The sequence below is a fragment of the Notolabrus celidotus genome, chromosome 22, assembly GCF_009762535.1.
Source record: "Notolabrus celidotus isolate fNotCel1 chromosome 22, fNotCel1.pri, whole genome shotgun sequence".
Taxonomy (NCBI): Eukaryota; Metazoa; Chordata; class Actinopteri; order Labriformes; family Labridae; genus Notolabrus; species Notolabrus celidotus.
Window position 1 is genome coordinate 15,396,288 of NC_048293.1, and position 20,637 is coordinate 15,416,924.

A 20,637-nucleotide genomic window follows, 5' to 3' on the forward strand; every position below is an offset into this window, starting at 1 on the left:
ATGCAACACTACTTTACAGTAACACCGTTAATAGACTGCTCACATAGCTAAAAATACTGTAGGATACAATTTACATCCGTCCCATTGTGAGCGAGCTATGTTTTGGTATTTGAGGTCACAGGCATTACATTTTGGCACTGTGCTGCACGGTCAAAGTCTTAGCAGATTACACACTTAGGGTAGTGTGCGAGACCCTCCAACAAAGGCATGACTACAGTTTAAATTATGTTTAGTTATAAGTAATGTCAAAACATAGCCCTTACTCAAGAGCTTTGGAACGCATGGTATGAGTTTTACCAGACCAGTGGTGCTGTGAAAATGGAGAGCAGAAGTTCCTTGTTTTGACGGCACATTACATCATGCACACACACAGCAGGGAGTAATGATGGTTATGAATAATTCAAAAGTTAACCATGTGTCTTGGCTGTTTCTCTGTGCTTTACAGATTGCAGAGCTCTTCATTACTGAAAAGAACTGTATCCTTTTCCAAATCTGGACAAAGTCCACCCATCCCTCCGGTCATTTCACCATCTTTCCAAGTGTTAGCATGCAGGCTTGGGAATAAGCCAGTATTCTATTTCTGCATGATGATCTAAAGGATTGTCTATAGTGGAAGGCAATGCTTAATTCCAGCACAATGGAGGATGTAGGCCTGTGATACAAAGTGGTATACTCTGAGGGGAACAAGGGGATGTCTTTTGGTGAGTCCATAATAACACATTTGTCCCTGAATGCATCACGCATTGTGTATAGCCTAGGCTGCGTGTCAGTCTCTTAAGAGGATTTGTAGGCTCTTATCTCTGCACAACAGAGTGGAAGAGCACTAATTAACCTGTATCTGCTCCGACTAGCCCGTTCATGGACACTTCACTGCTTCTATAAACTACAGCACCATAGGACACAGAGATAATAGAGAGGTGTTGCATTTCAGGATATGTTACCTCAATGGCTCCTCTCCCCGTCACTGAGACACTCCAACACTTAATGTGCCAGCTCAGGTTCTTCACCTCAGCAAGACTCTGCTTCTCATTGTCCGAAATAAGGTGATTTTGCTTTATGAGGTTTTCTTTGGCAGTAGACTGCTTCTTTAGCTAAGAGGGTCATCTACTATTGCAGGGCTCTTCTTTTGAAACAGTGTAACATTAATAGTAATGCTGTTTTTCCCATGCCAAACTGGCCTTTCGTGTAGGTAAAGGTATCATGTTGTAATTTTTCACTTTAAGTGTAAATATCACTGTTGTTAAATTGTAACTTCATCATTTGAATCAAATAATTTTGGAAATATTTAAAATGGAAAAGTTGACTCACCCTTGAGGAGGGTCCAAAAAGATTGTTTCTATCAAATGTGGAATAAATGAATCACATTTCAAACTCCAACATGAGCAGACTTTGTGTAACTTCAACAACTACTGCTTTCACACATGCATGCCTGAAAGTTTCTGAAATATTCCAAATGCATGTTCACACATGTCCCCCAACGCATGAACTCTACCCTGCCTTGGTCGAGAGGGTTGGAGTCTTGAGAGGACATGACAACAAAAGCATGCTTCAGAAGAGTAATGTTTACAACATGATGGAGGAGGAAGCAACAAAGTTTAAAGCTGTGAGGACAGTTTTTGCATTCATCTCAAAGCTACATGTCAACAACCGGATGTGCAGACATCTCTGTTGTTCCCGTCTTTAAAACAAAACTCATTTGTTTTTATTATCCTATTTATCCTGCATTCCCACTCTGAGTCCACACAGGCATTTTACAAGCAGGCTGGCAGGAAAAAGTCTGGGTCAAGATGGGGTGAAAATTTGGCTGTGCATTCACACATGTAGCTCACCCTAAAAATATAAGAAGTTTCTAGGAGTTTTATGCACGTGTGAATACAGCTTATGATTCATGCTAAGCATCTTTAATCATTTGCAGGATGACAGTTGAAGTGGACAGATAGGCATGTGAGTTGTTTATGTGTGATTATGGTGAATTTGTATATAAAAACAGGCTATATATAAAGTATCAATGGTGTGTATTTTGTAATATTATCTTTTCCAAATAATAATAATAACCTTTAAAAAGACACAACTTCATCAAACATTGTTAACAAAGTCAACAGAAGTTAGTCAAAACAGTAAAACCCAGGGGTGGTATTAAACAATACATGCAACCATTTGCTCATAATTTTAATGCATGAGGAGAATATCAATATCTGGTTGTTTTCCATTCAATTCCAAAAAATTTGCTAAATTTTTTTCAAGTAGTTCTCACGAACATTGAAGATCTGAAGCAGGAATTTTGTGGTCCATGGATTCCTCCAGAGAGCGAGGTGAAGGGTCATTGTGCTCAACCAGGGAGAGGATGTGGGAACTGTGCAGCTTCACACAGTGTCTCTTAACATGCTTTCTGTGGGTCTAACAAACCCTTCAGTTGCTGCAGTATGCAAACTGGATTTACGTGTTCAAAGTGGTTTGATTTCATGCTGCTGCATTGGCTCTTCTCCAGAAAATATACTGTAATTGGTGCAGTTGATAGTGATAGTGACAGTGCCATGACCGATTAAGGCCTGATGTATTGTTATCAGAGCTGGCAGTATCTACAAGTGACCTCTGGTTTAAAGCCAAAAGCTCTTTTGGCTGCTGAGTGTTTACTGATGCGTTGTTCTTGGAAAGTATGTTGACCCAGACATTTTGACTTTGAACTCAAATAAAGGAAACATCAGATAAAAATCCAGGCAGATTCTGTATTTACATTTTCAGAGTGGAGATGCGGTTTAAATAGAGTTGGAGGGAGCTTTGGAACACAAGCTGATCAATATAACGGTGTTAAATTCAGTCAGAATTGATCACATGACCTGTAACTGTGGAGGAAAACTTCATGAGGTTATTTTGGAGGCAGAATTGTGTTGCACGTGTGATCTGGTTTCCCTTTGATGGCGAGAGTGTTAATGCAAGTTCTTGTCGCATTTTGGATTGCAGGTCAATTACCATTTGCATGTGTTAGACCATGTGTGTGTTTGTGTGTATATGACGAGAGTGGAGCACACATTCCCTGGAGAGAATAGTGTGAGGTTCCTGTTGCGGCCTTGTTGTGGTCCAGCCAGGCTAAAAATAGCCGACAGGAGTAGTGCTGTGACCTTTGATGATGGCTGTTCCCCTAATCCTCCCTCCCAGATGGTCCACCTCACACTCCTTATTCTCCCGCTGTCGGGTGAGTCCCTGGAGCTGAATCAGGTAGACTGCATTTCTGACCACGCTGATAGATTGTTACCAAGATCCCTAAAAAAGGGTGCAGAAAACAATGTTACCTAGGGAGTTTCAATTAAGATTCAGAATTGCTCGTTTTTCATGATAGGCTTCTTTTTTTTTTATCTTGTACAGCTCTGCACATTGAATTATTCACGTATACATCCTCTAATGGCTCCTCAACATCATTCATCCTGGTGTGTTATGGTAATTCTCGGTTTGGAACGTTTAATATTTTATCTTCCTGTTTAAAAAAAGCTGTCCTCTCTTTTTGATGAGGACCAAACTGTGCTTCATGTGTACACTATAGGATTTTAACAGTGCTGTTTCGTGTCTTGGTCTTTCACTTTAGTTGAGCCGATATGAATCTGTAGGTTAAAAGATGAGGGGAACCAGCTGTGTTTAAGATCCAGTCTTTATAGTTCCTTTAAATTTAAGAATGTCCATCTGTCCACCTGCGACATGAAAGTCTTAAAAATATGAGTTTATGTGAAATATATACAAGCAAAAGTAGAAAGTAAAGTGGCATTAAACGTGTTTCACACATGAGAGATCTGATTTTAAGTAGGACATTTAGAGCAGTGGGGCTGTGTTTATTTTAAGCCTTCTCCGTCTCACTGGTCTTTAAATTCACCTGACAAGCATCAAAGGTGTCATTTTACAGTGGGGCAGACTCTCAGTGCGCAGAACGCTTTTAACAAAGTGGAGAGGATCTATTTTTAGTTTGCTTTTTATGGAAACAAAGCTGGGATTCAAGCTTATCAAATGATTTCTCTACTAAACAGAAAAACAAAAGATAAAAAATCAGGCATAAGTATGGGATTAAGATACAGTCCAGTGAGGTGTAATAAGATACACAACAGTAACACAGACAACAGTGAGTCAAATCTTTTCCTGTTCAATCCAGACCTCGAGATCATCAGTCTGCTTTAGATTATACTCCATCTGTTTGCCTGAAGGGGTCATTGTTAGGAAACTGAATTAAAAAACAACAGAGGTGAGCTGAGCTGAGAGTCTGTTTTTATCTCCAACAACTGACTAATCCGGGTGATATCTGAGACTGATCCTTCACCCATATAAACAGATGGAAAGGCTCTGCAGTTCATCCAGGCTGAGAAAATGTTCTACGAGGTGGCACTGATCGAGCTCACCGCTCTTCAGGGGAGCACAGGCAAGTACTTCTGACATTATGGAAATAAACTACATTACTTATACAGTATTAAATGTACAGTGTATCCTGTACTGTTAACTTATCTCATTTTACTTTCAGTGTTTTCAGTAGAGCTCTTATTTTCCTTATAATGTCCTGTGTTTTGTTAACTTACATGATAAGTCTTTGTATGATTATGGGACAGACGGAGAGATGTTTTCTTTCAGTTGTTATCCACAACTCATTGTTATGGTAGCTTACCAAGAGTCTTGAGTTAGTGCACTTTAGGTCAGGTGAACTTGTAGAGGGTCAAATTTGTTCGGAGGATGGTTTTTACTCTTGTGTAGATGAGGCAAGTTTTGGAAAACAAGTGGATTTTGAATGTACATTGTTACACCTTTCACCTTTCTCTGGAAGTTAACTTTTTTTGCACTCAAAAGTAACTGAGTTATATAGCTCTGTGGGAACTTACAAGAGAGTTTCAGGAAATAAGTGGGTCATCGTTAGTTAATGCAGACTTTAGGTGGATTGGAGGAATGGTTAGGTTAATTTAATTTGTTGTTTAATCTCGAGGCTGTTAGTAAAGCAGCAGATACACTAAAGCAGTTCAGTGTTTGGCAGATGGTGTTCGTAGTAGGCAGCTCTCCAAATTGGCTTGTTCGCGTGTGTGTGACCTGCATCCACAAACTAGCCTGCATATAATGTATAGATTAGCCCACAATGTGTTCCTGTAATTCCCTGGAAATGGTCTCTTTACCACGGACGCCTATAGAGAATGAAGTCCAATTTCGCCAGAGTCCATCTTTGTTTACGGTAAACCTGGTGGAGCTTAAAGCGAGCGAGAATGCAGCGAGGCGGCTCGTTCATCACCTGCTGCTGCTCCAGACGTCTGCCTCTTCCTCTCTATCTGCTGCTGAGGCAGCAGCGCAGTGTAGCGTGCTGGGCACAGTGCAGGAGATGGGGGACAGACGAAGTGGAAGACAAATGGCCACACTTGGCTCATTAGGAGCTTTGTGTAGCTACAGAATACTGAAGGCCCTGATTCAGCACTCACGCTGATTGAATGCTGGACATCTCTAGGGGCAAGCACAAAGCAGCAGCTTACTTCCCTTTCCAGTTTCTTTTTTCCAATGTTCCCTTCTCTGAATTTTCCCACCGACAGAAACATCAACGTCATTTTGTGTTTTCTGTAATAAAAGACCTGTTGCGATGATTTATTTGCATTGCCTGTGGTTTGAGGTACAAGCTAAACTATTTTCCACTCCACTCTAGCACGTCAGGTGTTTGTGTGTACAGTACATACCCCTTATTTGTCAGTGTGTGCGTGCGTGTCTCGGTGTTCCAGTGGGCGTGGTGTGTGCGTGTTGTTTGACTCCCTTATCCGCTCTCTCCTGCCCTTATCTCTGCACTCGTGTCTCCAGTCCTCAGTTGGCTCCACTCTACTCTTCAGGCTTAAAGTCCGCAGCAGGGCTGGATGGGCTGATAGCCAGAAATCCTTCAATTTGGGGATTTATTCATCTATTTCTAAAGAGTGCAAGGGACAGTGAAGAGAGAGGGACAAGTTTACAAGCAGGACTACAGACCAAGAGCTTACCGTGATTCCATGCCCTGTGTTTGTGTAACAGGGCCTCAGGAGGAGGCGACACTGGGCTCCGCAGGATGGACGACCCCAGAGGAGCTCTCGGAGCAGGCCTCCCAGGCACAGCACCTCGAGCGGCTGGCACAGCTGTGCATCATGAGCAAACAGTAGGTAAAACTGTGTCCTGTCTTAGATTCTGTGGTGCTGTGGTTAATGGTGGGTAACATGTTCTGTGAGTTTGAGGGCTCAGAGGGCTCATTAAGACCAGATTTATGGTTCCATAAAGTCATTTTTCTGACTACTTACTACTTGTTTTGTATACAGTTAAAATACTGGATGCTAATATATAAACACTTTATACACACAGCCCTTTAAAAGTTTCAAAGGAAGATCCAGTTTTAACAAAGAAAACTACTTTTATCTGTGATGTCACTTTTCTCACGGAAGCAGTAGGGGCAATAAAAAGTTCATTATCTATAAATATTAACCTCTGATTAGTGAAAGATAAGAATAAAATAAAAGACATTAATGATTTACTCATGTGACCATGAAAAAATTCCACTCACTTATTACTCTTATTTCTAATTTGTATTAACATTTCACAGCTATGTGTCATTTATAAGATGCTTTATCACTTAATATGAAAATAAATGTATTTTAGATCTAAACAAAAAAATATTTCATGGTACTCATTTGAATGTAATCTAACTTAATCACATCCTCATACACTGAAACTCTTTATTAAATGGAAAATCTCCAAACTAGATGAACTGCAGCTCCGCAGTGTGTTGTTGGCCAGCGTTGAGTTTCCCTGTAGATGTGAAGAAAAGAGACACCGCGCTCTACGTGAGTGTCACAAGAGGAACACTTCAACTGGATCTGCTGTCTCCTGTTGCAGGGGCACTTTGTTAGGCCACAGCATGCACCCATTTTCTGTTCCTCTGTTGTCATTGTTGGGATCGGGCCATTTAACCTGATTGCCAGGGAGGGCGACAGAGGGTGGAAGGTTTGTTCGGCACAGGTGCTTAATTAATGCACTTTCAATTTGGATGAGCTGCTACTGATTTTGTATCAGCGGATGAAGAGGATTGGGTTTCTCACTAAGTACAATTCTGCCTGTGGCGTTGTTCTTGAAGACCTCTACTATAACATAGTCTGTTTTCTTGGCTGACAGGGGTGTGTCCAAAAAAGTTGGCCAGGGGTGGCATGGACCACCTTGAAATCTGATTGGCCACCCCTTGTGCCACCCCAGAATCCTAAACTATGAATGGCATTTTGCCTAGTCAGAGCTGGGGTGGAGCCATGCTATGTGTGCTAGAGGCCAGCAGTGGCTTTATTAGCACACTAATGTGGCACATTTAATTTAATTTATACTTTAAATTGTGAATTTGGATAAGTATGGTTCATTAAGCCATTAAAGAATTAAACTTAGAGTATGAACAATGCATTTGTTGAAATCATTTTAAAATGTAGGAAAAAGCAGTACACAGGAAGAGGACATTTACAATGGTACTTCAGATAAGATATTAAAGTAGATATGGTTAGTAGAGACGGGAAGGGTAAAAAAGATGTTGTTTATTTCCGTGTGTATGGGGGGGTTGACATACTTTATGCCACCCCTGTAAAAGTTAGTGCCTTGCATGGGCAGCTCCAGTCATAAAATAAGAACACGCCCTTGTTGTTGTCGGGAAGTTTTCATACCTCCTGAACTTCATTTCAGCAATGTCAGAGGAGGCACTTAAAGCAGGTGAAGGGCTTTTCTGTCTTTGCTCATCAGCTGTCCCCTGAAAGCAGTGCAAACGGACACCTGTCCATTACTAATTGAAGTAAGGCTTTTAAACATCTGTCACGCTAAACAGAGGTTGCCCTACATCCATAGACACACGTGAGGGTGCGAGGGTGAGGACTGCCCTTGGTTTGACTTTCCAAGGAAGATATGAGTGGAACAGCTGGCAGATCCTCAATATACCACATCACGTTCACCTAGCTTAGCACTATTCAGAAGAGCTGCTGTAAGGGCATAAGTCAGTAAACCATCCTGAGGGCGCCATGCCTTCTGTAACTCACCCTGTGGACTAAAGGAGCCGTATGTGCTGGCAGGAATAGCAGGTTTCCACTTCCTCCAGTGTCTAATCACAGCGCCCGCGTGTTTAAAATTCTCTTGCTGATGAGCTGCACACACTGAAACTGATACGCTCACCTGACAGTGAAGCATGGGTCAAAACATTCAATGAGGTCAAGCTTTGTTGTTGTCTTTGGAAACATCTCTGCTTTTGAATGGAAGAATGCATGGGGTGATTTCCGTTGAGATAATCACACATTTTGAAGAGGCTACGTAGGTACAAAGTATTTCACTTCATAGTAACAAAAAAAAAAGTAGAGCTGTGTTAAATTGTTTCCCTTTCCTTTCAGACCTCATCTTGCTCTCGAATACAGCGGTAAGGTATGTACATCTCAACACTCTCTGCTTCCGCTCACGATTTATGAACAAATAAAACATTTTACGACACTCTTGAGTCAACTTAGAACCCCCTCTGTGTGTTAATTAATCTTTCAGGCTGCAAAAATCCACCAGAGGGCCTTTGGGAATGACCACCCCATAACAGCCAGGAGCCTGGAGCTTATGGCTACCGTCTATGCTGAGATCGGCAAGACTGAATATTCAGGTAAACACTCAGCTGGGATTCAGAAAAAATATTGCAACACAAGGACTATGTGCATACTAACATATATATAAAAAAACATTGGGTGAATAACAGCTGTCATACTAGTTGTGTATTTATGTATGAGCTACCATGAATGCACCAAACCATGCTAAATTGAACAAAAAAAGAAAGGATTGAGGACAAAAACTTTTAGCTTTTCATAATTTAATACCACTGACTTAAGCTTAAGATATAGGGACAGTGCTTACTACTTCAAAGAACACCCGGCACAGTAAGGAGGTGGTTTAATGTGGTAAAGTCATCCTCCAAACCTTGTCAAAGCATGAAAATGTTAAATTAATAAACACCTGCCGTCATGTTGGACACAAAGGGTGTTTTAAGCAGCGCTACAAAGAAAGTCTCCTTGTGACAGTTTGAGGCCACAGTTGTTTTGTACAGTATGTATGCTTGGCTTGCATTATAAAGGGAACAACACTCTGCCTGATTCTGAACTCTGCATTTTTGCAAAGACTGCTGTGGTGTGAGAAGCAAAGGTAGAAAGCAGCCATGCTGTTGTCGAGTCAGCTCACCGGGGCAGTAGTGCTGAACGGGGTCGGCTACGTAAAAACAAAGTGTACAGCATAGAAAGACAAAGATTTACAGCCTCCCCTGTTGTCTGATTTTCGTCAGTGTGTACCGTGAAATGGTGAAAAAGAAAATGCAAGGTCAGTGAGCGGTTGAAGTTGTTTTGCGAATCAGAACACGCAGAAGTCTCTGTGTACTTTCAGTAACCCTGGTTTTGTATTGTACACAGAGAAATCCTCTTTGACCCACAGGGAGACGCATCAACAGAGGCACGTTTCGTGTCCTTTGGATACTAAACACTGAGAACTGGGTCAGCCCCCCTCTGTCGGCCAACAAAACACTCACGTGAATTTGTTTGATTACTGAGTATCTGAACTGCAGCAAGTCTGTAGTATGTCGTGTGGTATTACCAAACTCACCAACTATTAGGGAATAAGTTAGAGCTCCTGTGAGGAGTTTTCTGCTGGTTATGAATCAGACTGAAATAAACACTGATGCCTCTAAATGATCCTTAAAAAACAAACAAGATCATCAGAGAGAGAATGGATGAATGACTCTTACAGCCACCATCAGGTTGGTGTCAAGAGGTAATTTACCATGCACTGCCAAAACAAAACAAAAATTTCCCATTGCAAATATTCCCAGCAGGATGATTGTTTTTGTTATGTAATACTACTTACATAAGTACAGAACAAGTTTAGCAAAGGGATAAGGCAAATCACTTTGTCCACAGAGGCACGCCAAATCAACACAAAGTTCCTAAGAGGAGCTTTAAAGGATTTGGATGATGCTTACTTCTTTAATTCTAAAATAATTAATCAGAGTTGGTACCAATATTTTAATGGCAGACAAAGAAAAAACACAAAGTTTAATAATACAGAAAAATGTTTGATGAGAGAGCTTTTCCAGTGACAGGAGTCAAACCCTGAAACTTGCTACCTGATCACTTGAAACTTTCTGCACAATTCTACATTCTAAGAGAGCTGCCAAATCTTGGTTAAAGTAGCTTCAAACCTGCACTCATATCTGATTGTCAGTAGCTTTCATGCTGTAAACAGTTTTTCTCTTTTAACTTGCCTTTTAAACTTTTACTCTCAGAAAAAAACCCTCTAGGGACGAAAGTGGAAAATTTGCATTCACTATAGACAGAATGATACATGCATGGGGTGGCTGTTCTCAATTTGTCAATTTCAGATATGTGTGTAACAAATAAAGAATAATAGATAGATAGATAAATGAATAGAAAAGCAGAATTAAGCTTTCAAATATAGGTATAATACTTTATAACACCTTCTATTTTTAACTCCATCCTGACAGCAAAATTGCCTCTAAATATGGGATTCATTTCATTCCATTAATAAAAACTGTTGGGCTGGTATGATTCAAACCATTGAATTATTAAGTCTTTCAAAAATAATTGCATTGATTTTGGAAGGATTCCATTCCCCTGTGTGTTTAATATAATTTTCTACATTTATTTCTTGATCACTCAGAGTTGAATATGCTCCAAATGGTTGCCTGGCCTTGGATGCTGCATAATCTAGATAAAAGTTGAAACTCTAGTTAATACTCATGAGTACCAGTCCGTTTGAATAATGGCTAACCAAGCCATTTCTGTCTACTATAGATCAATATGGATGTGCACATTATGTTTTGCCCTTGTTTTTTTCATGAAGGAAAAGGTTCACACATAAAATACCTGCCTGCCCACTTGTCTCTTTGTCTTGGCCATTCTAGTCGTAAATGACCTATAACAGTGATAGATTGATTCATCAATTGATTACATTATTGATTTGTCCGGTCAGGCACAGATTCATCAACGGTGATGGGAAATTTTCAGACAAGGAACTAGACTGAGGCTCAGTTATACCATTTTTGGCAGTGTTACAGCTTTTTAACAAACTGTGCTGAGATCAAATAAAATCAAATGTGGTGCGTATAAGCAGAGGGTTTTTTCATTCCTGGTACATTAAAGCTTTTCAAAGTGAAGTATGCACTGCGTTATTGTAACTTGAGCCCACAAAGTTGTTTTTTAGTGCTGACAGGGTTAACACAAACGTCTTCTCTAAACCTTAATTTGCATGTTTAACTTTGTATGTTTAACCTCACCTCACTGGCTGTCTTCAGAGCAGACTCCAGGCAACAGTGTGAAACAGCACTCGCTTACTGCTAATGTCCAATCATGGTTCTCTCTCTAGACTCCTTGGGTGAGTGCGTGTCTGCACTGTCCAAACGCTTCGCTGCTGCTGAGCCCATCAAAGACACCGTCAACGGTCTTCCTCATTCGCATCGGGAGAAACACTCAGAGGTCCGCCACAGAAAGGACTCCCACCATCATCATCAGGAGGAGACGTCGAAACCTAAGGTAGAGCTGACAGCACCTGCAGGCATCTTGAAAAGTGTTACTTAAGCAGGTTGTTTGTAGAAGATATTTGTGTCTCTGCTGTTTGTTGAAGATAAATATGGCAAAACTTCTATTTAAAGCAGGTGATCAATGGCAAAGTCCCCACGTCCATCCTAAAGAGGCCAAGTTCCAACTACGGGTCCGAAATAGAACCCAACCACAAACGGAAAGGCGAGCGGAGGGTTCGATTCAGGGAGCCAGAGACCACAGTGCATGGTAAGAAAACAGTCCAGCCTGATGGTCGGTTGTGTTTGTAAAAGATCTTTGTGTCGACACAGAGATCTTCTACCAACAAACTGCTCAATAACCACAAAGAACATGCTAGTCCACTAGACTTTATGTCGCTCATATTTTCCAGACTTGTAGCTCTTCATTTAAAGACACAAATAAATTCATTCATATTGTAATAGTATTAAGGTCTGCACATGTCTACTATTTTTTCTAAGAAAATGGTGACATCCAAGTTTTAGTCAGGCCCTCAACCTATGTGTAAACAGCAGTATATTCAGCAGTTAAAAGCAAGAACAAAATGCATTAAAACATCCTTTGATTGCATCGTAAACCATTGTCCTTCAGGGATTCTGTACTATTTAGAAATAATGTATTGCCTAGAGGCTTCCAAACACGAGCAAGTGATTTACTCTTGGTAATTAATTATGCATGCAAATAAGGCTCCACGGAGTCTGTTCCAGAGAGATAGAGGGGTCCATGAGGGCACAGCCGCCGCTTTGTAGCTGCTGTACATCACAGAGGCTGACTGACTGTCCTCCTTTCTGTCGGTTTCACAGACATTCCCTACTGTGACTGTTTAGGTGGTAAGTCTGCCTGAAAGGAACTTTACTTTAACATGCACAAGAATGTGACAGCCACACTTCACTACTGAGTTTGTGTGATGTTGATATCTGTGACAAAAGCATTAAAAAGGGGATTCAGACTTTTCACCATGTGTATTTAACTTTATCATCATGTTTTACTGAAGTTATTATATTAAGGTAGAACACTTTTTTTTTCACCTCCTCTTGATTGATCACCAACTCAAAAAACACTATTAATGACAATTTAAAGGGACATGGTGCCCTGTTTCAAGGCTAAATGTCATATTTGATTTCTCATCATACTGACAGATGAATCATACCAACTTTCGTCTGCATAAAGCAATTCTTACAGAACATCCCTATTTGCGAGCTCACATGACTGTTGGCTAGAAACTCACATCAGTCATGGCGTGTTACACTGTCAAATGTTAGCTGTGGTTGCGTACTAGTTTTTATCTAAAGTTTTGTGGTAGCTTCTGTGGTGTCACACGTGTTGTTGAACTTGAAGTATGATCCATGTCCCTGTATAGGTTCTTTAGAGATCAAATGACTCGAGAAATTCCTAGCAAACAGACGTGTTAAGCTAGTTGTTAACAGTAAGAAACTATGTAAAGCTAGTTGTTAACATCAACTAGCTAACAACTAACAGCTGGCTAAATAATCATTTTAGCAGCATTACTTTTAGAATTTTGGCTGTTGTCTTATGGTTTCTTGTGAGTTTCGTATGGTAGCGTATTGTCCCATGGTAGCATATGAGTTTCAAGCATTTTGTTAAACTTAAATTAGCCCCATGTCTCTGTAAATCTTCTGTAATGTAGCAGGTACTTCGGATAAGTCTTACAGGCTTCCATCAGCAATCAACGGCTTCCTAGCATAGCAAGCTAACACAGCAGTTCACCTGAAATACACACTGTGTCTATCTCATGGTGGGTTATGCATTGACTGTATAAAGATGGTAAATATAAGAAGACAATAAAAGATGGATGATGTGTCTCTAGCAGCTCCCACAGTAAAACAAAATGATGCCCTCATGTGGGCTTAACAACAGTTAGGCAGCTTTTTGTGTCGGTTTAAAGTAGACACTCACAGCAACAAAAGATTCAATGACTCTGTCAATCATGGCGTTATACCAGCAATAATTTCAGAATCAGACTTTTACATTTTAAAAAGTCCGGCTATTTTTCTGGGGTGCTTGGCCAAAAAAACACCCATAGGTCATATCCTATTTTTTAGCATCAAATATTGATTCAAACTAAAATCCTCAGAAAAGAACAATGATTGAGAAAACTTATTTAGTGATTTGATTTTATAGTTTGACCCATGTCCCATCTGAGTACATGGAGGAGGCAGGATTATTTACCTGTACTACAGCCAGTCAGCAGAGTGCACTCTAAATCTTTAGGCTTCATTTTTGGGGGGTACTGTTATGTCATCCACCTTTTTATACAGTCAATGTTGTAAATGTTTTTAAAAAAGAAAAAGAAAAACATCATCAGGTAGAAGGTGGTTAAAAGCTATTAGCTTCAGGTAGCTAATGAGTTTTCAAATATGCTTTGTAACATAATTTATGACTTGTCGTTTAAGGTTTTGACTATAATTCTCTTTTCAGTTTGTGATCAATCAGATGGGGAAAGCAGTGAAATGTTAAATATTTGTAGGTACTGAAGGTTCATGCTATATGGGAGCATGGGAAACAGCAGAACAACAGAGTAACAGTATTTCAGCTTTCCACCCTGAGCTTGTTGATAGAGGAAAATGGCCTGTGTGCTGCAAGCCATGCAAAATGAAGCCTTTCACTGTCACCTTTCACATTTTGTAATCTGAAAAAGTCACAAAAAAACCAGCTTGGTTAACACTACACTGTCAGTATGAACACATGAAATCCTGTGTCTCAAACAATCTTCTTAAGGCCTTGACCTTATTGGCTGCAGAAACAGAAAGAGAGAGGCCCATGTGCATGTGGAAATTCAAATCCTCATTTACAAACCAAAATGTTTCAAAACTGGTTTCTCATTTGCAGCCTATGAGGCGACACCCTCCCGCCCCCACCTGGCCCTCTTCACCTGCCTCTTCCTGCTGATGTCATTCCTGGGCGTGGCCATGTACTGCACAGGCCGACGGCGCCCTCAGCGGGTGTGTGAGGAGCTGGAGGCCACTTTGGCTGTCTACCTGCTGCACATGAAACAGCTGCTGTGGGGCTGCTGGTTATGGCTGACCATGCAGTGACTGAATCCAACCATAGGGGAGACAAAGACCCTCTCTGTTTTTTTTTTAACCCCCTTCATTCTTCCTACCTTTGAAAGGAGCCTAGGCCTGGAAACACCTCAGCTACTTTTCTCGGCTCTGCACACTATCTGTGGTGTTAAACCACTCTGACAGAGAGAAAGGGAGAAAAGTTTAATCCCAGAAATATGTAGCTTCCAATTCTGTATGTATATAAATGTATTAAGGTGGTGGAAAAGCCACTTCTTATTGAAAATGTATTGATTTGCACATGTTGATGCTCACATAGAACGCTCACTCAATCACCTCAAAGCATTTAGTTTTTCAGTTAATAACACAATCTGTTGTATGTGAGTGAATGTTCCCATGGAATGCAAATATTTATTTTGTTACATGATTTGTGTATATCAGATAAAACACAGAGCTGAATGTGTACATATGGCTCTATATATTAAGGACTATCACAATATTCAGCCTTGTAATTGCACATAGATGAATGTAGAGATGTTGGAATGAGCTTTGATTGGCAGGGCGCACATTGATGCAGGGGAGGATGGAAGCAGAAATGTGCAAACTGTTCGATAATGATCTGTGAGAAAGAAAACACAGGGCTGCTTCACTTCACAGCAACACCGGGTCGAATGACTAACAGATTAAAAAAAACACCTCTTTCTTTACAGACTGTATCCAGCTCCACTGAGAAGGAAACTTACAGCACAATGTAATGCATTCTCGCTCTTTATATCCATGGTCCAAGAGAATATACTCGAACTGAATGAATGCTAATGCTTTTGACAGTGTTGCTCTTTTTAACAGCTTGAATCCTACTAAATATCCTTTGTCCTAAATGTTATTTATTCTTATATACTGTATATCTGCATCCAAGCAAATATCCAACTTTAGAATAATTTGACTTTTTAAATTTTTTGTTACTGGTTATATTTCTATTTCAAGAGAATAATATTCAGGTTTTTAAACGTGATGTCAAATGCTCATCAAGCTTTTGAAAATGTACAGATGGCATCTTTGCAACACATAAAAGAAACGTGTAGTCATCCAAAACTACATCTATGAGGCCAAACATAAATGAAATGCTATTGTTGGGAGTCCCTTTATCAAGTGAAGCAGATGAATTTAAAAAGCCAAACCACCACACAAATGGATCATAGGATTCAAAGGGTACAGATGCACATCTCACAGATCTCTCATTATAAGCAATAACACACATCACAGAGTTTCCAGTTAAACATTGTTCTTTATATAACAGGTTTCAGGGAACGCAAAAGGTTTTCACAATTGAATGTCAAAGCAATATGAGGCAAACAACGCCTGTATAGAAGAAAGAAACACTGTCAATTCTGTACTGTCAAACTAAATTATCATTAGCAATAAAACAATACCCAGTGTATATGCACATTTAGCTTAGAAGCTGCATCTCACGGCTGTCCAAACATTTATGGTCACTTTGAAAGAAGTGCCTTTATGGAGGGTTTTCTTAGTTCTTACTGTTTTATGATTTCAGTTCTTTTGAATAAAACTGTCATTGCCTATCAAAGTCAAGCACACGCCTTGCTTTCTTCCTGTTATCTCAGACATTAAATGAGTGTGTGATGTGTGTGTGTAACAGGGAGAGAGAAGATGCATGCAGGTACATTTGTGCGTCTATTCACAGTAACACAGTATATTGGTTTGTAGCCTATAAAGTGTGCAGGAGAAGCCTGAGTAGCTATATGGCACAAGTAGGATTTGTTTTCTAGCTCACACGGATCGCTAAAAGCATTTTTGGACTGGCCGTCTCATACATAAATGCTCTCGACTACAGTTTGCCTTTATAATAAAACACCTTTTGTAACTGTTGATAAATGTGAAGACACTGCAAAAGCACACGTCTTTTTGCTTTGCTGCAGCATGCAAGGAATTTGGACTTCATCAAGATGCAGAGTGCATCCTACAAGAGAGAGGCCTACTTAAGGAACACATTTATTGGTGTATAAATCAAAAGGGGAAAACCCTTTACATCTAAAGAACCACCACCTTATTAATTTGCCATGCATTAGGTCCATGCAGAAGTTTCACAAAGACAACATGATCCATTGTCCAATCTCTCCGAGCCACTAATACTCCCAAGATCCATTAAACGGGTTTAATACTTTCCAATCTGAACTATAGTTGTGTGCCTTGAAGAGGAAGGGATAAACCCAATACAGCAGGATTCTTCAAGGATTAACCACCATAGGGAGATGTTTTGAGGGGAAATCATTACCTTTAAAGAACAAAGCTAAACCCTCTGATCAATCCGTGGTCAATGGGAGCAAAAGCCAATTCTGATTGTCTACACAGGCAAACACTGGTGTTTCTCACAAACAGGCAGAGGGCTGGGCAGTTGAGTGTGAGTGACTGAGTGTGTGTTTGGTTGTCCTCTTATTTCTAGATCAGACCAGTCTTGAGGTCAGAGTTGCGGCGCGAGGAGCGGCCCAGTAGCAGGTCCTTCTCATGGATCAGGCTGTCCAGCAGGTCCTCCTGTCTGTAGTTGTGGTAAACCTTCAGGAATGCCATGACTGCGATCCCAAGCCAGGTGAGCCACGCTGCCCACAGGCCAAACTGCAGAAGAGACATTACTTTGATAACCTCTGGACTTTTGTTAAACTTGTGTTGATGATTTTAACAATAAAAAAGTCTCACCTGAGCTATAGCAAACTGATCATAGAAAGCAGAGTTATTCAGTCCTAGCTCTAGATCAGTGTCCTGTAGATCTTCACAGCTGGATAAAGACACATAAACTAGTGTTTAGGATGACAGCACTTTTCTGAACTTGTCTTAAAAAGATGGGTTTGTACAGTCGTCACTTACCTGCTGGGCATGCTCCCTCCCTCTGTGATGGAGTCGCACCACATGTTGAACCCCACACTGACGATGGTGCTGGACAGGAAGACTGTGAACACCACCAGGGAGCTGATCAGCAGGTTGAGGAAGGCGTTGAAGATGGAGCTGTGAGCAGGAAGACCACATAAGAGGATGAAACATTTCCAGTACTGGTTAAATAATGGGACGGGTTGGAAAATAGTGTACGAGAGCCACAATATGACTTGGATGTGCAAGAAGTGTATTTCCTCCATTTTTATTATGGAGGACGACAGTGACAAGCCAGTTTTCAGACTCATTTTTAACTCTTCACATTACACAGGCTATATTAAATACAGTGTATTTCTGCCTGAACAAAGTACGTCATGAGTGTGGGGGGTGCACAGCAAAATGACATGTAGGTGACATGTAATGTGGTCTAGTCGCCCATACTGAGTATTAATGGTGCGTTTAAGTAGTGCAGGGATGAAGGGTCACTCACTCGTCGTGTCCTTTGCACAGGAAGAAGAGCAACCTCCACGCCTGCACTGCGGACAGGATGAGGGACGCTATCCCGACAAAAGTGATGAAGCTGCAGGAGGACTCGGGTCCCCACTCCTCCACGACGAACCGCTGCTTCGACACGGTGATGTTCTCATTTTGCCACATTCCCCGCGTGAACAGCAGACATTTCCCCCCGAAATCCTCCGTGTTTTCAGACAGAGGCACCACGGCGATGAAACCAAAAACAAATGCTAAAAAATAAAGGATGCATTGAGCGAAAATTAAATTATCGAGGGCCATTTTTCTGTCCCCCTCTTTGCTCTCTGCGTCCTGGAAGAGTTGCGCCTGCGCAGTGGAGGCAGCGATGAGCGGAGGCGCAGCATCCGACGACGCGCTCTGCTGCAAATTAATGAGCAGGCTGAGGCCTTGAGGGCTCTCCATCTTATCTACATCCATACTGTGGAGGTGTTCATCTTCACCGGGGTTACAATTTACAGCAGTTTGAGTATTTAACCTGTAATTATGACGTTTGACCTCCTAACATACGGTTTTCCGGCTAGTTAACTCATCCTCTGCCATACTGGCAGTAGAATGTGCTCTGTTTTGACTTGTCTAAGCTCTTTATTAATTCTCAGTGGTGTTTACAAAAAAACATGCATTTTATCAGGTTCTCTTTCAAAATCCAGAAATATATTTTTGCTATAGTTTAAAACTTAACTAGTAAATGTATTAATTCCCCATTTTCTTAATAAGAATTGGTTGTGCATGATGACTTTGTTGAGCACACATTAATACTTTAAATGCAACGACCCTTTAATTCAGTCTAAGATGACTACATACGTCTAGCTTTGTACTGTAAACAGCTCTTTGGATATTTGTAATCAGGCGATTCAAAGCGATCATGCCCTTGTGCACACATCCTCATTTTGTACATGCATGAGGCCATGCAGTCACAAATGAGAGTAATGGTTTGTTTATACATGGTGACAGTCCTTAAGGAAGGGCAGGTAGCTGTCACAGCCATCTGACATGCTTCACTGAGCCCATCTGGTGAGCCGGCCAAGGTGTCTTTCAGACTTCCTCTGGCCCCCATCCACCCTCAGAGCCACCCACAGTGCCCTCCAGTGGGGGAGGCACCCACACAGTCAGACCCTGATCCCTCAGTACAGTATGAATACTGCTTTTATTTACAGTCTATAGACACAGGATGGTGTACATATCCTGATGATTGAAAAGGCTTTGTTTTCAGACTTCAAAATTGAACGTTATTTAAAAGCTGGCGTTTAGGCATTTTGTTTCAGAAAATATTAATCGTACAGCTCTTTCCTGTGAAATACCTCACACATGAAGACAAGTATTTATACCAGAGCTTTGCCATCATTAGACAGCTATTTGTATCCTTCAGAGAAACTACAACATTTTGCATCCTCTTCCTAGCACATGATTTATGTGTCCTTTTTCTGCACCACAGAGCTCTGATTTTCATGATGTTATCAGCCCCCAGATTACTTTGAGTTATTGTTTGTGTGCTTTAGTGCAGTCTTGGTATGAAAGTATATTTTATTTGAACACCAGATATGGTAGGCTTGTCTTATATCATTAGGTATTGTTACTTACTGGTATTTCTGGCTGTGGCACAGTGGCAGATATTTATTCTTTGGTGTATGATAAATTGTGCAGATTATTATTTTCTACCATAGTTCACATTGTTTTGACCGCTCTGTTCTGGGAATGTTCTCCTGCAATTTTTTCTTTAATCTAACGGAAAAATCAAAGCACAGAGCAAAAAAACAAACAAGGGCAAATCTGTTGTTTCTGGCTGGACCCCAGCTGGTATCAGAGGTGCTGCCACACCTGTGAGGTCACAGGAAAAGACCTAGCAGCTCTATAAGGCAACACCTACCCCCCCTCTCCTTTACACAAACAGTAGATAACATGCACCTCCACACACAGAACTCCAAACCACAATTTTAAATAATACAGCATGTGTGGGCTCGTGAACTGGGCACCCGGGGGAGGCCCAGAGCAGAAGTGTGTCAGGCAGAAATATGTGTTAAGTTATTCACCCCCAGAAGAAGAAGACATAGAGAGAGCGAGGCAAGAAGGAGGAGGATGCTAACCTAAATGCAATCCCAGGGCTCTGTGCAAATACAAGGAGCGATGGGCAGCAGAAAGCACCAGGAGGTCATCCATTTTTCATGAGATGCAATGGCAGCAAAGCAAACATCCTTTTTTTCAAAAGAAAGAATCATTTTCAAGGACACCACCACTGGGTTTTAAATGTAGTGCAGTCAAGCCGCAAATGCTCCTACATGCATCTGTGTAATGTTGACCAGAATAATTTAAAATAAACAATATGTAAGACATTTTCACTGGAGATTTAATTAGCAAAAATGTTAAATTTTTTATGTTTATCAATAATTCCTGAGAAATTCATTATTGAGTGAGTGTCTCTGACACATGGAAGAAAAAGGGTGTGGCAGGACGGCTTCACTGGGTGAAGCAGCAGCAGCCATCACAATCTGACCGTTTGATTGATGATGAAGAGGAGATGGATAACGATGAGGAGGAGGAAAGTCCATTTGTGGTCTGATGGGTGAGTTCTTGCTGGTGCAAATGAATCAAAATCCAGATTAGGGAAACAAAACAACTATTTTTTTAAA

At 40.8% G+C, this 20,637-nt stretch overlaps 2 protein-coding genes across 4 annotated transcripts in view; one reads left to right on the forward strand and one right to left on the reverse strand.

The window, feature by feature from the left end:
• c22h14orf180 (chromosome 22 C14orf180 homolog) overlaps positions 1–16,189 on the forward strand; it is a 201,358-nt gene extending 185,169 nt beyond the window's left edge. For 2 of the 3 annotated variants that reach the window (XM_034675757.1, XM_034675758.1), the window contains 8 exons: positions 446–476; positions 4,313–4,399; positions 6,004–6,124; positions 8,370–8,400; positions 8,515–8,623; positions 11,386–11,552; positions 11,672–11,807; positions 14,427–16,189. In XM_034675757.1, the coding sequence (XP_034531648.1) occupies positions 446–476; positions 4,313–4,399; positions 6,004–6,124; positions 8,370–8,400; positions 8,515–8,623; positions 11,386–11,552; positions 11,672–11,807; positions 14,427–14,632 (888 nt within the window). In that variant the 3' untranslated portion in view covers positions 14,633–16,189. Of the gene's footprint in view, positions 1–445; positions 477–3,125; positions 3,194–4,312; positions 4,400–6,003; positions 6,125–8,369; positions 8,401–8,514; positions 8,624–11,385; positions 11,553–11,671; positions 11,808–14,426 lie in introns of those variants that run through there. The other variant, XM_034675759.1, reaches the window with a different exon arrangement.
• LOC117806727 (transmembrane protein 179) lies at positions 15,865–18,430 on the reverse strand. The gene is made up of 4 exons (XM_034675761.1): positions 17,973–18,430; positions 17,480–17,617; positions 17,312–17,390; positions 15,865–17,230 (listed from the first exon to the last, which is right to left on the reverse strand). Exons 1-4 carry the CDS (start codon positions 18,428–18,430, stop codon positions 17,057–17,059), a joined length of 849 nt encoding a protein of 282 aa, XP_034531652.1. The 3' UTR covers positions 15,865–17,056.
• Positions 18,431–20,637: the final 2,207 nt, after the last annotated feature.

What these genes read in the sequence shown, in the direction of transcription:
- LOC117806727 (XM_034675761.1), bottom strand. Translation starts at nt 18,430, where the DNA reads ATGGATGTAGATAAGATGGAGAGCCCTCAAGGCCTCAGCCTGCTCATT. An exon ending in CTGTGCAAAGGACACGACGA is followed by an intron (nt 17,618 to 17,972) that starts GTGAGTGACCCT and finishes TCCTGCTCACAG; the next exon opens with CTCCATCTTCAACGCCTTCC. An exon ending in GGAGGGAGCATGCCCAGCAG is followed by an intron (nt 17,391 to 17,479) that starts GTAAGTGACGAC and finishes GTCTTTATCCAG; the next exon opens with CTGTGAAGATCTACAGGACA.